The sequence below is a fragment of the Pan troglodytes genome, chromosome 13, assembly GCF_028858775.2.
Source record: "Pan troglodytes isolate AG18354 chromosome 13, NHGRI_mPanTro3-v2.0_pri, whole genome shotgun sequence".
In the NCBI taxonomy this organism is placed as follows: domain Eukaryota; kingdom Metazoa; phylum Chordata; class Mammalia; order Primates; family Hominidae; genus Pan; species Pan troglodytes.
This window is the reverse complement of record NC_072411.2, coordinates 71,040,988-71,058,962: the sequence shown is the minus strand read 5'-3', so window position 1 is coordinate 71,058,962 and position 17,975 is coordinate 71,040,988. Positions and strand designations below refer to the sequence as shown.

At 37.3% G+C, this 17,975-nt stretch overlaps 1 protein-coding gene across 2 annotated transcripts in view; it reads left to right on the top strand.

Moving 5' to 3' along the window:
- Positions 1-17,975, top strand: part of ABCB11 (ATP binding cassette subfamily B member 11) — a 113,589-nt gene that overhangs the window by 8,544 nt on the left and 87,070 nt on the right. The window contains exons 2-5 of one of the 2 annotated variants that reach the window (XM_526100.7): positions 3,937-4,039; positions 5,305-5,326; positions 7,753-7,804; positions 8,597-8,835. In XM_526100.7, the coding sequence (XP_526100.2) occupies positions 3,964-4,039; positions 5,305-5,326; positions 7,753-7,804; positions 8,597-8,835 (389 nt within the window). In that variant the 5' untranslated portion in view covers positions 3,937-3,963. Of the gene's footprint in view, positions 1-3,936; positions 4,040-5,304; positions 5,327-7,752; positions 7,805-8,596; positions 8,836-17,975 lie in introns of those variants that run through there. The other variant, XM_009443642.4, reaches the window with a different exon arrangement.

Below are 17,975 nucleotides of genomic sequence, written 5' to 3'. Positions count from 1 at the left end.
TATTTCTGTCATGATTTCATCCTTAACCCATATTTATCTGCATATGTATTTTAAAGTTTGTAACACACACAATTTTACTGAGTATGTGTGTGTGTGTTTTACTAGTGTTTAATTTTTTAGTTTTTATTTAATTGCATTGTCAGAATATACACTCTTAAGAATAACAACAATATAGAGAAATACATAGTTTTTCATTTGTAGAAATTTTTGATGGCTTATTAATGGGTAAGTTTTATAAAAATGCCAAATGTAATTGAAAAATGTCTTGGTTGCAGGTTCCATAGTAATGAAATTTGTCATGAAAATCTATCGACATTGTGTTACAATTATAATTAAATATATATTTGATTAAATCAAATGAAATTGCCAACATTTAATCTTTTTTTACTTAGAAAGTTCAACTAATATATGAACAATGTTCAACCAAATTTTAAGAAAAACAAATTTTATGTAGTAAATTACATAAAATTACTAATTTTTTATTTTAAAAGCTTTTATGTTTTCTAATTTTTTGTCTGTTTATCAGTTTCCAATAAAGATGTGTTTAAATTTTTCATTACAGTTGCAGGCTATGTTGTGTTAGGTTGCTGGGTATATACAATCCAATAATTGATTTGTCTTCTAGCTGGATTGTACTTTTAATTATTATATGTCCTTTATTATATCCATTATTGTTTTGAACATGGATTCTATTTTTCTGACATTAACATAACAGCTTTGAGACATCAGTATTTGCATGACATATCCTTTTCACCCTTTAATTTTTGACCATTTTTATGATTTTATAAATTATTTCATTTATAATAAGTATATGTCTGGATTGGCTGGGTGTGGTGGCTCACGCCTGTAATCTCAGCACTTTGGGAGGCTGAGGCAGATGGATCATCTGAGGCCAGGAGTTTGAGACCAGCCTGGCCAATATGGTGACACTCCATCTCTACTAAAAATACAAAAATGATCCAGGCATGGTGGCTCATACCCGTAATCCCAGCTACTCAGGAGGCTGAGGCAGGAGAATCACATGAACCCAGGAGGTGGAGGTTGCAGTGAGCCAAGATTGAGCCACTGTACTCCAGCCTGGGCAACAGAGCAAGACTCGGTCTCAGAAAAAAAAAAAAAAAAAAAAGTGTATGTCTTGACTTTAAAAAATTCAATAAACTGACCTGTCTTTTTTTAAAAAACAGCCTTTTAAGGGTATAATTTACATATCACAGAGTTCACCTATGTAAAGTATTCAATGGTTTTCAATATATTAACAGAGTTGTGCGACCATCACCATAATCTAACTTTAGAACATTTTCTTCACCCCCAAAAGAAACCTTATATCTGTTACCAGTCACTCCTCATTCCCCTCCCACCCCTACCCCTACCCCAGCATTAGGCAACCACTTATTTATTTTCTGTCCCTATAGATTTGCCTATCTTGGACATTTCATGTAAATGGAATCATACAGTATGTGGTCTTTTGAGACCGTCTTCTTTCACGTAGCATGATTTTGAGGTTCATCTGTGTAGTATGTATCAGTACTTCAATCTACATACATTTACCGTAATTACTGAACCAATTGGACTATTTTCAATAATCTTCATTTATATTTTGTTTGTTATGCTTTTTTTAGTTTCTTTAGTTTTTTTTTAACTTTTGTTGGATTGATGACATTTTCTACATACTTAGTTTTTAATCCTTTGCTTATTTAGAAACTATAGATTTTACTGGTACTTTTTCATTGCTTTTTCTTAAAATTTTCAGATATTGGTTGAACTTTGTTCAGATATTAGTTGAACTTTGTAATTAAAAAATGGTTAAATATTGGCAATTTCCTTTGGTTTAATCAAATATATATTTAATTATAGTTGTATAAATATATATTTAATCATAATTATAAAACAATGTCCTCAGATTGTCATAACAATGAACTTAACATACTTTATCTGCATATCGAACACCTTATCTTGTGTTCAAGTTACACTCATATCTACATACTGTGTAGAGTTTTAATTATGTTCTTTTGAAATATAAAAGGTTATACTTGGTATCAATATTTGATTGGCCGTCCTGACATATTTTGTTAACTCTTGTGCTCACCCTTGTTTCTCTCTTTCATGGCTCCCTTCTGGATACTCCTTCTGGCTAAGGCACATCCTCTAGTTGTTTTATGCAGGTCTGTAAGTGTAAACCCTCTGACTTTGAATGTCTGTAAAGATGCTGAATGATTTTTTGGCTCAGTATAAAATTCTAAGTTAAAGATTACTTTTTTTTCTCATCACTTTGAAGACATTACTCCACTGTTTTCTAGCCTCTATTGCTGATGAGAAAACTTCTGTCAGTCTGTTCTTTATATTTGAATATGCATTTTCCCCTTTCACAGTGTTTAGGATGGATTTTGTTTATTCTTGATGCTTTACTACAGTTTGATTCTTGAACAACACAGGTTTCAACTGTGGAGGTCCACTTGTATGGGGATTGTTTTCAACCAATCTCAGATGAAAAATATAGTATTCTCAGGATGCAAAACCAGTGGATATGTAGAGCCAATTTTTCCTATGCACAAGTTCTGCAAGCCGACTGTAGGACTTGTGTATACCTGGATTTTGGTATATGCAAATTTTGGTATACATGGGAGTGCTAGAACCAATCTCCTGCATATACTGAGGGACATTTCTATATAATGTATCTAAGTTTTGACTGATATCTATTCCAGTCAATTCTTGGTGTCTACTGTTAATTTGAAGAATCAGGTAATTGCTTCTGGAAAATTCTTAGCAATTATCTCTTTAATTATTACACTTCTGTCATTCTCCACTCTCTGCTTCTGGGATTCCAATAAGGTGAATTTAGAAGCTTTTCATAACTCCCCCTTCCTCTCTTTTATTTGTACATGTGTGTATATATGTATGTAATACATATCACTGTCTCCTCCTGTAACCTCCGTGGGTCTGCATTTCATCATAAGGAATAGATGCTTCAATGGAGGCCAGCAGTTTCCTCAGGGTCTTCCCAGCAGTGCATGGGGCCCACATTAGCTCCTCTGGCTCCAAGCAAAGAGATGGTCTCTAGCCCCCTGTTTGATTTGGGGCACTTACAGTCCTCTCGCCAGCTAAACTCTCAACACTCGTCAGCATCCAGACGCTGAGGGGAAAATACCAGCTGCTTCTGTGCTCTGCTTACTCTTCGGTGCTTCTCTGCCATTTCTGGTTCCTGAAGATGTTTATTTTTATTTATTTGAGTCTGACTGTATCTCTTTTTAAAAACATGTTATCCATAATTGCTATATATTTGAAGCAGAGAAAGTTAGTGAAGCATAAACTTCATGCTGAATCTAGTGTCTATATCCTGGAATTCTCAGCCTGTACCCTCTGTAAACTAATTTTTCCACTGTGAATAAGACTAATCATGACTCTGTCGACATTTACATTTTATTTAGAAAATGTCTTCCTTCTGTTCCTTTGATCCAAGCTTGACTCACCTTACCTTGAGGTTGCATTTACAAAGGAACACTGAAGGTTACCCAACAGTATGTGGGTGTCATTCATCAACTACAGTGACTCAAGTATATCACCAGTTGGTTTGCCTTTCTCATGGTTTTAATGTTTTCTCATTAAAAATAAATAAAGCACAGATAAGCAGAAAGAATAACCATCCATCCAACAACTAGAGGAAAATTTATCAATGGTTTTGCTTTATCTTTCCTATAATTAAGCTATAAAAAACAACCATCCACGTAACAACTAGAGAAAAACTTTATCAATGACTGTGGCTTATTTTTCCTGATAATTAGGCTGTTTCAGGGAGTTATTAACCGATTTAAAAACTTTTGTCTGAGATTGATTAGTAAAGATTATTTCTTGAACCAAATTGTTCTTTCGTTTGGCTACTTTGGTTAAAGAAGAAAGAAGATATAATAATTGCAATGATTCTTTTGTTTTATTTTATAGGGTCGTTGGCTGTGGATTGCAATTACCATGTCTGACTCAGTAATTCTTCGAAGTATAAAGAAATTTGGAGAGGAGAATGATGGTTTTGAGTCAGATAAATCATGTAAGTGGCTTTTTTCTCTCACTGCATCTTGTACAAGGAGAGGTGAGAACAAAAGTAGGACAAGCTGGTCAAGTTTCAAGGAGCAGAAAAAAATCAGCAACAGTAGGTAGAAGTATCACTGGGTGTGATTCTTATACACAACTGTGTGGCTCTCCCTAGAATCCATGTAACGTAATATCTGAAAGCACTAGGTAAGAACACACCAAGTGTGTGTAAATGAAAGCATCTCTCACCAACACCTTTCCTAGATAGAGTAGGGTTGTTCCAGTGGTGACTGTTATGACTACCTTTAGTCCTGTATTATTATTAATCATAATTTAGTGAGCGCTCCTCCTTAGGAAAAACTGTGCCCAGACTCTGCAGACCAGAACGAGATCATGTGGAGGGGGCCTATAGCACTAGCACCTGGGATGTCCTGGGCTCAGATGGTTCTAAGCTATTGTTTTCTAACCCTATGATTTTACATTTTACAGATGACAAAACTGAGACTTGGATATGTTTTTGAAATTTGGCAAGGAACTCATGAGTAAAATTAATGGAACCATAATTCTAATCCAGTTGTGTTTGATTCCCAAGCCCAAGATATTGCCATCTGTCAACATTATCATGCTTCTTTACTTTAATAAGAGTAAAGAGGCATGATAGTGTTGGATGACAAAGCTCCCTAGTGGCTTCCTTACACCCCTGGCTATAATCACTGACTTTCACCTCCTGCCCTGCGTCTATTCTGACCTACACTGGGGAAAACAGTATGTGGTCTCAATCCTATGGCTTCTACTAGTGTAGAAGTGTTAATGACATCTTGTTTTTAACATCTTATTGTTAATTTGTGGTCTATATTTTAAACAGATAAATTCTGATGCTTTTAAAGAACCAGACAATAAATAAATATCAATTTTATTTTGTACTTCAAAAAGTCAGATCTTCTTCAGCTAATTTAGAAATGTTGCTGTCCATTTGATATTCAGATGATGCAAATATTTCATGTCCTGAAGAAAAGTCCATAAATGAGTAAAGGTAGCAGCACTCCTGGACCCTAAACGAGTGTCTTCGTGTGTGTGTGTGTGTGTGTGTGTGTGTGTGTGTGTGTGTAGAAAGATAGACAATATGAGCAGGAAGAAAGAAAAGGCAAATAGTCATTTGGTGATATTCCATGAATAAAGGTAATTTATAGGAATATTTTTCCAGAGCAAATTTCTTAATGACTGTGTTGCATTTTGTCATTATTATTAACTGCTTTTTTGCATTGATTTTTTTTCTGACAGATAATAATGATAAGAAATCAAGGTAAGTGACTGATTTCAACAATGCAGCATCTTTTCTAGAATAACTCCATAATATTCATATCAAAGGCACAAAGCAGAGAATATTTTCATGCACATTGCACTTCATATAAAATAATATATACAATCCATTCTTTTTCTCTTTAAAATATTACTATAATTTGATTTTAAAAACCTTTGGAATATCCCTTCTAGGTTAAGTTCAAATATCCCCTCTGTATTCAGGAATGGCACAGAACTCCTGACCTAAGAAAGAAGAGGAAAAGTTGAACAACAAGTATAATTTCATGGGCATTGGAGAGGTCTCTAAACCCCAAATTCTTGCCACAGGCAAAGAGTAGAGACCTAAAGTGTCATTATTGCATATTTCTGTTCAGCTAAAGATTTTAAATTCTCATATAGAACAAATATCAGCTAATCACAGTCTGGTATGAAGGCGGGATTAGATGAGGTCTAATTTAGAAGACAGAAGTGAGGCATCAGGTAAGTTCCTGAAGTGGAGGTGGTGGAAACGGAAGGGTTAAAGGTATTTTAGAAATTTTAAGTAATTCACAGCAGAGGGAGGAAGTGGGAGTGGTAAGATTAGCTTTGGGCTGGGAGTGGTCAGGTTAGCCTGGGCCTCTGAGAGCCACACGTTTCTTATTGCGTGGGAAGTTTAAAAAATGGGTGTGGATGTAGATGAATGGCAAGGAGAGGATGAGTAGGAAGTTGAATGAGTTGCTTTGTTTTTAGAGGAGGTGAGCATGGAATGAGAAGATCACAGCAAAAGTTTGCCAGAGCTGCTGAGAAGAATGGGAGCAATCCACAGAGAAATGAAGTGTGCATTGCACGTTGAGCTGGAGAGCACACATTCACTCCATTAATTCATTCATTTTGCAAATATTAATTGAGTGTCTATTTGGTATCAGACACTATTGTAGGTGCTGCGGGTACAGAAAAGAACAAAATAGGCAAAAATATCTGCCCTTGAGGAGTTTACATTTTAGTGAGGGAGATATAATAAACATTGTAAATAAATCAAATGTATAGCATGGTAGCTAGTGATAATCTATCACTTTCTTTCTGAGAAGGAAAAATAAACATGGAAATGGAGCTCTGAAATGGTGCATGGGGGGTGGGGTTGAAATTTTAAAGACTTTGGCCAGGGAAGACTCTGTTGAGTAGGTGATTTTGAAGGAAGGTCTAGCGGAGGTGATGGAGCTGTCCCTGTGGTTACCTAAAGAAAATGCATCTGGGGAGAGGGAGTAGCAAGTGCCCGCACCCAGAGGTGGGAAGAGTTGGGCATGGACAAAGGTCAGCAAGAGGCCAGGCAAGTGGGGTGTTGAGGACTAGAATATAGTTGGAGGAGGTGAGGTCAGAGAGCCAAGGGCCAGACCGTGGGGAGTCTCAGAAAAAATTTAGGATTCTTTTCTGGGCCAGAAGGGAAGCTTAGGGCAGCTGAGTACTAGACTCTGCCTGTGTTGGTATCCATTCACAAGGTGGTGAGGTTGTGTCCAGCAGGCCCAGCAGCCTGGCTTAAGGAGAAGAGGGCAAACAGCTGGATGGATGCAGGATGAAGTTTACAAGGATGATGTAGAGAAAATAATTGAGGATGATGGTGAGAGTGTGGTTCAAACGCCTGGCAGAGGGACCTTGGCTGCATGGGGAAGGAAGCAAAATCTTAATGGGGTTTAGCAATGGAAGGAAATGAAGGATTTAAAGGACTGCATGGCTCAAGTGAGGTTGACAAATAGGTGTGGAAGGAGGAAGGAAGTGAGAAAATGAGGTACATGGGCAGTCACAGAGTGCCAAGGAGTTAAACATGTCAGACAGTAGTTCCTGGTGACAGCAAGGTCCAGGGTGTATTCATGGACTGCGTGACTCAGGTTAAGTCAAGATCCCCGAAGTTGAAGAGGTCAAATACAGGTTAAACATGGCCTTATGGGAAATGAAATGAATGAGAAATATTAAGGAAATATGATTCTATGAAAAGTGTGGGCATGTTCTTGAATTTTTCATCATTATCAACATTATTTAATGTAGTTGTAACATTTTTAAGCATGAGGAAGCTTTAAAATTAGCTAATCCAACCACTTCAACTTACCCATGAGGAAATGCAGTCACAAATAGATTGAGGGTCATGACTGAGGGCAAAGAGTTATTTGTTGGTATAACTGGGAGTATAGAGGACTTTTTACTGTCTCTCCATACCTCTCAGGTGTTCATCTCTGTGAATCGCTAGTGAACCTGAGATTGAGCTATACTGAAATCTCTAGAAGAGGGAAATCTAGAAGAATAAAGCTTGTGTTTAAGATATTAGGTTTGGCCAGAATTTTCCAGGCAGTGGGGATTTTCTTTCTTACTAAAGAATAACTCAAAATCACCACCTAGGGAGAATTTCCCATTGTATTGGAAAGGGTGGTCTTTAAATCCCTATGTTTTTCTCATCAGGTTACAAGAGGAGAAGAAAGGTGATGGCGTTAGAGTTGGCTTCTTTCAATTGGTAATAAAACTGTGTTGATTTATGGCAGTGGGTGTGCAGCTATAAATTGTTTAGATCATGATGGGAGTGTTAAATCTTTAGTCATATTGGCAGGTTTTTAACTTCAGTGATCGCTTTTTCAGTCATAGGCTTTGCCTATGTGATAACATGCTGAATAACTATTAGAAATATATTGCTCATAAAGCATACAAATCCTATCCAATAGATCAGAAAAATGTCTTGGAAAATTATCACTAAGCCCATGGTTATCATATTTGTAAGGAAAGTCATCACAACAATCACATATATATATTTATTCTTATGACAAACCTTTAGAAATTTTAAAGTATAGGTGTTTACTCCAAATTTGCTCAGGATGGAGGCATTTCTAGGCAGAAATTGGCATTCTTCATAGTCACTATCAGTTCAACAAAACAATTTATAGTATTTCTCAATGCCCCACACAGTTTATCTACTTGGCAACGGCATCACTGACAGTGATTATTTTCCCTTAAGTTGTAGATGAGTAGCTAAAAACTAAAGTCAGCTCCTGAAATAAACAGAATGAATTCAGAGAGCAGGAAATGTATAACATGATCTAACAATGTAAGAGTCTAATGTTTTAGATAATTGATGTACCATGCCGTTTATTTCAATATAATTAGTATACGAACTCTGCCACTCAATTAAGGTGATTCCCATGAAATTTGGTGTTGAGTACTATTCATGAGAATCTAGTAACTAAATTAAGTAGTCCTCCTACCTCTCCTGCTCTTCACCCATAGATGATCTCTGAACCCTTTGTTTTTCAAGTTTCGGTTTTCTTCACCAACTGACATTTGGCTGATGTTTGTGGGAAGTTTGTGTGCATTTCTCCATGGAATAGCCCAGCCAGGCGTGCTACTCATTTTTGGCACAATGACAGATGTTTTTATTGACTACGACGTTGAGTTACAAGAACTCCAGATTCCAGGAAAAGCATGTGTGAATAACACCATTGTATGGACTAACAGTTCCCTCAACCAGAACATGACAAATGGAACACGTTGTGGGTAGGTTGTTTTTTTTTTTTAATTTTTTACTTTTTTGCTCATATCTTAAATTGTAATTCAAAATGTATAGAGGGGATTTTACTGGCTGAGCTGGACTGGTATCTAACACAAAGAGAATAGAAACATGAGTTTACCCATATTTCTAGAAATTACTCTGCCTCAAGTTTCCTTCTATCTTACTATGTTTTAAAATCTTAATAGAAACAGGATTGAAAGTCACTCACCAAATACATTGCCAAAATGTTACCACTTTATTGAGTATAGGCTTGAGCATGACACTACCAATACTTAACGTCACTAGGGAGGTGACCCATGAATTTTACTTGAGTATCATCTCCAAGAGTTCTATTTTTCCCCGCACCAACTCCCCTCTGCCCCTTAGCTTTGTGGCTGTGGCTGGTGATCCACTTGATCTTAACCCTTCCATCTGTAATGGGAATTTCATGAACATGCTGCATTACTTTGAGTAAGGTACACTAGTCTCAACCAGTAGTTGAGTTTGTTTTTTTCTTTTTTCTTTTTTTTTTTTTAAGATGGAGTCTCCTTTTTTGCCCAGGCTGGAGTACAGTGGTGTGATCTTGGCTCACTGCAGCCTCTGCCTCTTGGGTTCAAGTGATTCTCATGACTCAGCCTCCTGAGTAGCTGGGATTACAGGCGCCCGCCACTATGCCCAGCTAAATTTTGTATTTTTAGTAGAGATGGGGTTTCACCATTTTGGACAGGCTGGTCTCAATCTCCTCAGGTCATCTGCCTGCCTCAGCCTCCCAAAGTGCTGAGATTACAGGCGTGAGAAAACTAGGTCAGTGCTGTGATCAGAGGCAACCACACAGAAGTAGCCAGAACTCACACAGACACAGTCACTGTGCTACTGTTTTCTTTGTGATAAGCCTGACAGACCACCTTGTAATCAGTGAGTCTGTCGTGTACTCAGGGCTGACTCACTGTCATAGCATGGCCTTTGCAGCGTGCCTCATGCTGGCTCAAGTTCAGAACAAGCTTATTTGCACATAGGAACCCACATACTCAGGTTCAAGAATCAAGGGTGGGGCACATCTTGGCTAGAAAGACACTAGGAATGGCTCCCTCAGAAGAATTTATAGTTTTCACCTTCATTTTTGAAATTTTCTATAGGCTTGATTCCAGACTATGAATGAGTCCTTCTAAATCATTGACACTCTTCCATAATATTATCTCTCTTAGGGTCTTTCATTCATTTACTCATTCAACCAAAATTTTTTTAAACATCAAATATACCAGGAACTCATGAAAGCATCAAGGACACAGTTGTCTTAAGAGCATGGTCCTGGCCAGGTATGGTGGCTCATGCCTGTAATCATAACACTTTGGGAAGGTGAGACAGGAGGATTGTTTGAGCCCAGAAGTTCGAGACAAGCCTGGGCAACATAGTGAGACCCTGTCTCTACAAAATTTTTTTTAAAAAATAGCTTGGCTTTGTGGCGTGCCCCTGTCATCCCAGCTACTTGAGAGTCTGAGATGGGAAGATCACTTGGGTCTGGGTGTTTGTGGCTGCAGTTGGCTGTGATTACGTAGGTGACAGAATGAGACCCCATCTCAGAAAAACCAAAAGAGTCATGATCCCTATCTGTGTGAAGCTTAAGCCTAGCAAGCCATCATTCAGTCAATGATCATTTAAAAACATATGCAGTGACAGACTTGGAGGTACCTGACAGAAAACACAGGATAATATACAATGTGAATTATTCTTTATAAACAACAAGCCTAGTTATTCTATATAAGTTCCCTAATGTCTAAATATGTATGTTTCTTTTGTAAAACTGGAAGTTTCTTTTCATTGGACAAACTCAGAGCAATTTGTATAAAAGAGAGATTGAGTTCAACAAAAGTCTTTGAAATCCTTCATTTATGCTGGAGGACAGAAGTGAACTGCTTTTTACAGAGGGGTTTGACCACAAAACATAAGATTAATCATTCTCCCCTTTGAGAAAAAAATGCATTCAGACCTATGTGTGATGTAAATTGACCCAAGCCATGGATAACACTTATGAGGATAAGTTTTTGAGGAAAAGGTCCTCAAGTATATCTTATCATGCCTTAAAATTTGGAAATAAATGTGAGAGGAGCCAAAATTTGAGGCATATACATGATACTAGGTGCTTATGAATATTTATCCAATGAATTAAAGAATGAATCTACTTTCAACATTTGCATCATAGCCATCTATTAAAAAGGAATTCTCTGTGGCCACTCATTACTCACTGTCTTCATTGTTACTGGATCACATACCTGAAGGCGAGCAAAGAATACAAACTGAGGCTTTCAGAAGTCCACTGGCTTTGGCTGAATTCACGTAATACCAAATGTGAATGGACATTTGTCCTTTTCTTTTTAAAAAAATTCATACAGTAGCTGAAATTGTATAGACTATACCTTTCTAGGCATTTCTTTACCAGGAACTCCTTGATGAGTTAAATACTTTCATCGTGAGTTATTGTGATCATTGACATGAATACTATTTGTTCTATTCTGAATAACATGTTTGTTTAGCTGTTTTATGGTAAGATCACCGTGATCTTATGACTTGGGTGGGACAGAGGAGAAAAGAGAGGACATTTTTCTACCTGTAAGTAGTTTATATACCTCCAAAGTCACCCAAACTGTTTGCAGGTTTCTTTCGTGGAAAAAGTATATCATTATAAGTACAGTTTCTCCTTTTATTATAATAGATGTATTAGCCTTAGAATATACAAGACAACCCAATAATTTTAGCAACAAAAGCATGTGTGTGTAATGAATGACAGGAGCTGGTTTTACTCTTTTATTATATTGGTTTCCACATGTCAATTGTAATCTAGTAGATGGAATTTTTAAGTTAAAGCCTTCCAGATGGCTGTCAGTGAATTACACTGATAAGGATTACAGAGTGTCATGTCTCTTGATTAGCTTATCAGAATTTCTGGTCAGAACAGTCAAATAATAGATAAAAAAAATGAAAGCAGATGAAGGAATAGGAAGTTAAAATACCACAGTTGCAATTTCATTTTATTTTCTTTTATCCAATTAAAGTGTAAACACTCAAATGGAAGCCACAAAGTCTTGTGTAACTTAATTGTAGAAGAGACATACCGTAATTTCTGCCATATTCTATGGGTCACAGAAACCAACCCTGGTGTAATTTGGAAGGAGTCTAAACAAGTGTGAATACTGCCAGATGAGAATTTTAGGAGCTTTTTGGAGGCTGATTACTACTGCGGGCATTGGGGAGCTCAAGTTTTCACTTCCTCTCATACAGATAAATCAATGCAGAAATCTAGGCCTGTCCTTTCACTTGGATTTCAGTCTATATTCTTAGCAATATATATTCAGTTTGTATAAGCAAGCACTATTTTGAAGCTAGACAGTTTAGGCTATATACTTTTGTAATGGCTTTGTTGAGATACAATTCACATACTATAAAATTCACCCACTCGAAGTGTACAATTAGATGTTTTTTAGTATATTTACAGAGTTGTGCATTCACTGCCACAGTCAATTTTAGAACATTTTCTTTTTTTCCTTTTTTTAAATTATACTTTAAGTTTTAGGGTACATGTGCACAACGTGCAGGTTTGTTACATATATACACATGTACCATGTTGGTGTGCTGCACCCATCAACTCGTCATTTAACATTAGGTATATCTCCTGATGCTATCCCTCCCCCTCCCCCCACCCCACAACAGGCCCCAGTGTGTGATGTTCCCCTTCCTGTGTCCATGTGTTCTCATTGTTCGATTCCCACCTATGAGTGAGAACATGTGGTGTTTGGTTTTTTGTCCTTGCGATAGTTTGCTGAGAATGATAGTTTCCAGTTTCATCCATGTCCCTACAAAGGACATGAACTCATCATTTTTTATGGCTGCATAGTATTTCATGGTGTATATGTGCCACATTTTCTTAATCCAGTCTATCACTGTTGGACATTTGGGTTGGTTCCAAGTCTTTGCTATTGTGAATAGTGCCACAATAAACATATGTGTGCATGTGTCTTTATAGCAGCATGATTTATAATCCTTTGGGTATATACCCAGTAATGGGATGGCTGGGTCAAATGGTATTTCTAGAATTTTAAAACATTTTCATTACTAGAAAAAGAAACCCCTTGCCCCTCGGCCATCACTTTCTAGTACCCCATCCTCCTCCCTATCCCTAGGCAACACTAATCTGCTTTCTGACTGTAGATTTGCCTATTCTGGACATGTCATATTAATAATATCATATAATATGTGATCCTTTGAGATTGGCTTCTTTAACTTAAGCATGTGTTTTTTGCAGTTCATCCACATGTATTTTTATTGCTAAATAATATTTCATTATATGGATATAATACATGTTATGTATCTGTTCATCAGTTGATGGACATTTGGATTGTTCCCACTTTTGAGCTACTACAAATAATTCTGCTGTGAACATTTGTATACAGATTTTTGTGTGGACATGTCTTCATTTCTCTTGGGTACATGTCTAAGTGTGGAATTGCTGTATCGCATGGTAACTCTATGTTTAACTATTCTAGGAACTGCCAGACTATTTTCCACAGTGGCTGCACCATTTACATTTCTGCTAACAGTGTATGAGGGTTCTAATTTCTCCACATCCTCACCAGCACTTGTTATTTAGCATCTATGATATCTCTCATAGGTAGAATAATGACCCCCAAAGATATCCAGGTCCTTATCCCTAGAACCTGTGAATGTTACCTTGTATGGGAAAAGGGTCTATGCAGACGTGATTCAGTTAACAATATCGAGATGGGGGAGACTATCCTGGATTATCCAGGTGGGCCCTAAATGCAGTCATGTGTGTTCTTAAAAGGGATGGTTGCTAAGAAGAAGGCAGAGGGGGATTTGCCTGTAGAGAAAAGAGTAGAGGCAAGGTGACTACAGAAAAAAAGAATGGAATGACATTGCCACAGCCGAGGAGTGCCAGCAGCTATCAAGAGCTGGAAGAAGCAGGGAGAAATTTCTCTCTTAGGGCCTTAGGAGGGAACACAGCCCTGTCAGCACCTTGATTTCCACCCAGCGAAGCTGATTTTGGGCATGTGAGGGGATACCTTTCTCTTGTTTTAATTGTGGTAATTGTTACAGCAGTCATAGGAAACCAATACAATAGCCATCCTAGGGAGCGGGAAGTGGAATCTCATTGTGGTTTTGATTTGCATTTCTCTGAGGACCAGTGATGTTTGGCTTCTTTTTAGGTGCTTGTTGGCCATTTGCACATCTTCTTCAGAAAAATATCTATTCAGATCTTTCATTTGGAAGTAAATAATATAACAAAATATGTATTCAGCCCTTTTTAAAACTGGGATATATGTCTACTGATTATTGAGTTGTAGGAATTCTTTATATATTCTAGATATAAGTTCCTTATCAGAGATACAATTTGCAAGCAATTTCTCTCATTCTTTGGGTTGTCTTTCTAACTTCTTGATAATTATCTTTGAAGCACTGAAGTGTTTAATTTTGGTGATGTCTAGTTTGTTCTTTTGTTGCTTCTGAATTGGTGTCATATCTAAGAAACCATTGCCAAATCCAAGGTCTTGATAATTATCTTTGAACCACTAAAGTGTTTAATTTTGGTGATGTCTAGTTTATTCTTTTGTTGCTTCTGAATTGGTGTCATATCTAAGAAACCATTGCCAAATCCAAGGTCGTGAACATTACACTTGTTTTCTTTTAATGGCTCTGGCCATGTGAAGTGCCAGCTTCCCCTTCATCTTTCACTATGAGTGTAAATTTCCTAAGGCCTTCCCAGAAACTTAGCAGATGCTCAAATCCTTCCTGTACAGCCTGCAGAATTGTGACCCAACTAAACCTCTTTTCTTTATAAGTTACCCAGTCTCAGGTATTTCTTTATAGCAGTGTGAGAATGAACTAATACACTCATGGTTAGTCTATGATCCACTTTGAGTAAATTTTCGTAGGGGTGAATTAGGGGTCCAGATTGATTCCTATCTGCATGGATAGCCAGTTGTTCCAGCACCATTTGTGGAAAAACTATTTTTTCCCCATTGAATAATCTCAGAATCCTTATCAAAATCAATTTACTGTAATTAAGAGGGTTTATTTGTGGACTCTCATTGCTATTCCATTGACCTACACATCTATCTTTATGCCAGCAGCACACTGTTTTGATTACTGTAGCTTTATAGTAAGTTTTGAAATCAAGAAGTGTGATTCTACTACTAGGGATTGTCTATTCTGGGTCTCTTGGATTTTCATATAAATTGTTTAACTTCTGCAAAGAAGTCAGCTAGAATGCTAGGAATTGCATTGACTCTGTAGATCAGTTTAAGGAATATTGCTGTCTTAACAATATTAAGTCTTCTGATTCGTGATCCACTTATTTGAGTCTGCTTTAATTTATTTCAACAAGGTTTTATAGTTTTCAGAATATTTTGCAATTTTTTGTTAAATTGATTGCTACGTATTTTATTATTTTTGATGTTATCATAAATGGAATTGTTTTCTTAATTTTATTTTCAGTTTGCCCATTGCTACTATCGCAAAATACAATTTTTTTTTGTATATTGATCTTTTATCCTAAACCTAGCTGAACTACTTATGAGTTCAATAGTTTTTTAGTGGGCTCTTTAGGATTTTTTATACAAGACCATATCATCTGCAAATAGAAATAACTATACATTTTCCTTTCCAATCTAGCTGCCTTTTTTATTTTATTTTATTTTATCTTATTGCCTAATTGTTTTGGCCCAAACCTCCAGTACAATGTTGAGTAGAAATGGTGAGAGCACACATCCTTGTCTTATTCCTATCTTAGGGGGAAAACATTTAGTCTTTCACCATTAAGTATGGCATTAGCTATGACTTTTTCACAAGTGTCCTTTATTATGTTGAGGAATTCCCTTCTAATCCTAGTTTGTAGAGTGTTCTAATCATTAAGTCATGAATTGAGTCGTGTGCTTCATCTACATCTATTAAGATGATCATGCAGTTTTGCCCATTATAATATTGATATGGTATATTACATCAATGTATATTCATATGTTGAATTACCTTTGCACTCCTGGAATAAATCCCACCAGGTAATAATGAGTAATCGTTTTACTATGCTGCAGGATTCAACTTGTTTGTATTTAGTGAAGACTTTTGTGTCTACATTAATAAGAGATATAATATATAAGAGCTTTCTTTTCTTATAATGTCTTTGCCTGCTTTTGGTATCGGATAATTCTGGCCTGATAGTTTGGCAGTGGTCCCTTCCATTCTATTTTTTGAAGAGTTTGTGAAGAATTGGTATTAGTTCTTTAAATGCTTTGTAGAATTCTTCAGTGAAGTCATCTCATCTTAGACTCCTTGTTGTTGAAAGTTTTTGATTGCTGATTCAATCTCTTTAGTTGTTATAGGTCCACTCAGATTTTCTATGTCTTTAAAAATATTTTTTAATTTGGCACATAAAAATTATATATATTTATGGTGTGCAGCATGATGTTTTGAAATATGTATACATTGTGGAATGGCTAAATTGAGCTAATTAACATATTTACTACCTCACACACTTATCTTTTTTTGTTGTAAGAACACTAAAAATCTACTCTTGGCTTCAGGCTTCCTGGGATGCCAAAAAACTGTGTGTCCGCTTGCTTTCTCAATGGGGAGGCTTGTGGTCTGGGGCAAATTTTCAGCCCTGGTCACCGGCCGCCTGGAAATAGATTCAGTGCTGTTGTTGGGGGCACGGTGGGCATGAGATTAACCTCTAGTACTGTGGGCTGAGTGGGAGCAGGTTAAGGCCTGTAACTGCCAGCTTTCCCCCACTTCCCTAGTGACCTGTATGACTTAGCAGAGGCAGCCATAATCCTCCTGGGAACATAACTGAATTGGACTGAGAACCACACCCCCATCCCCCACAGCAGCTGCAGCTGCAGCAAGCCCCTCCCAAGGATAGGCTGAGATCAGAGGCGCCTATCCCTGCCCCTACATGGTGGTCTTTCTCTACCTGCCCTGGTAGCCAAAGACAAAGGCCCAATTCTCTTGGGAACTCTGTGGCCCTGCCCACCGCTTGGGAAACCTGAATACATAACCAGGTGTCCTGAGGGCAACTTTGCATTCTCCCTATAGGACCATAGCTGATGCACTCTTGAAAGTGCCACCTCCTAGCTAGAGGCCAACCAACACAAAACCAATGCACTAAATAAAAACACAACAGAGGTCCCTCACGGAGCCCACTTCACTCCCCTGCTGCCTCCACCAGGAGCAGGTGCTGTTATCCACAGCTGCAAGAACTGAAGACAGATCACATCACAGGACTCTTTGCAGACTCTTGCTAGTACCAGCCCAGAGCCTGGTAACTTTGCTGGGTGGCTAGACCCAGAAGAGCAAAAACAATCACTACAGTTTAGCTTATTGGAAGCCCCATTCATAGGGGAAGGGAGAGAACACCACACCAAGGAAGCACACCATGAGACAAAAGAATCTGAACAGCAGCCTATGAATCCCAGATCTTCCCTCTGACATAGTCTACCCAAATAAGAGAGAATCAGAAAAGCAAGGTTCTTTAACACCCCGAAAAGATCATACCAGCTCACCAGCAATGGATCTAAACCAAGATGAAATCTCTGAATTGCCAGAAAAAGACTTTAGAAGGTTGATTATTAAGCTAATCAAGGAGGCACCAGAGAAAGGTTAAGTCCAACTGAAGGAAATAAAAAACATGATACAGGACATGAAAGGAAAATTCTTCAGTTAAATAGATAGCATAAATAAAAAACAACCACAACTTCTGGAAATCAAGAACACACTTAGAGAAATGCATAATGTACTGGAAAGTCTCAGCAATAGAATCAAATAAACAGAAGAAAGAAACTTCAGAGTTTGAAGACATGGGTTTCAAATTAATCCATCAAAGACAAAGAAAAAAGAATTTAAAAAATGAACAAAGCTTCCAAGAAGTCTGGGACTATGTTAAATGACCAAACCTAAGAATAATTGGTGTTCTCGAGGAAGAAGAGAAATCTAAAAGTTTGGAAAATATATCTGAAGGAATAATTGAGGAAAACTTTCCTGGCTTTGCTGAAGGAAGATCTCTTGTCTAGGGATGTAGACATCCAAATACGAGAAGATCAAAGAACACCTGGGAAATTCATTGCAAAAAGATCATCACCTA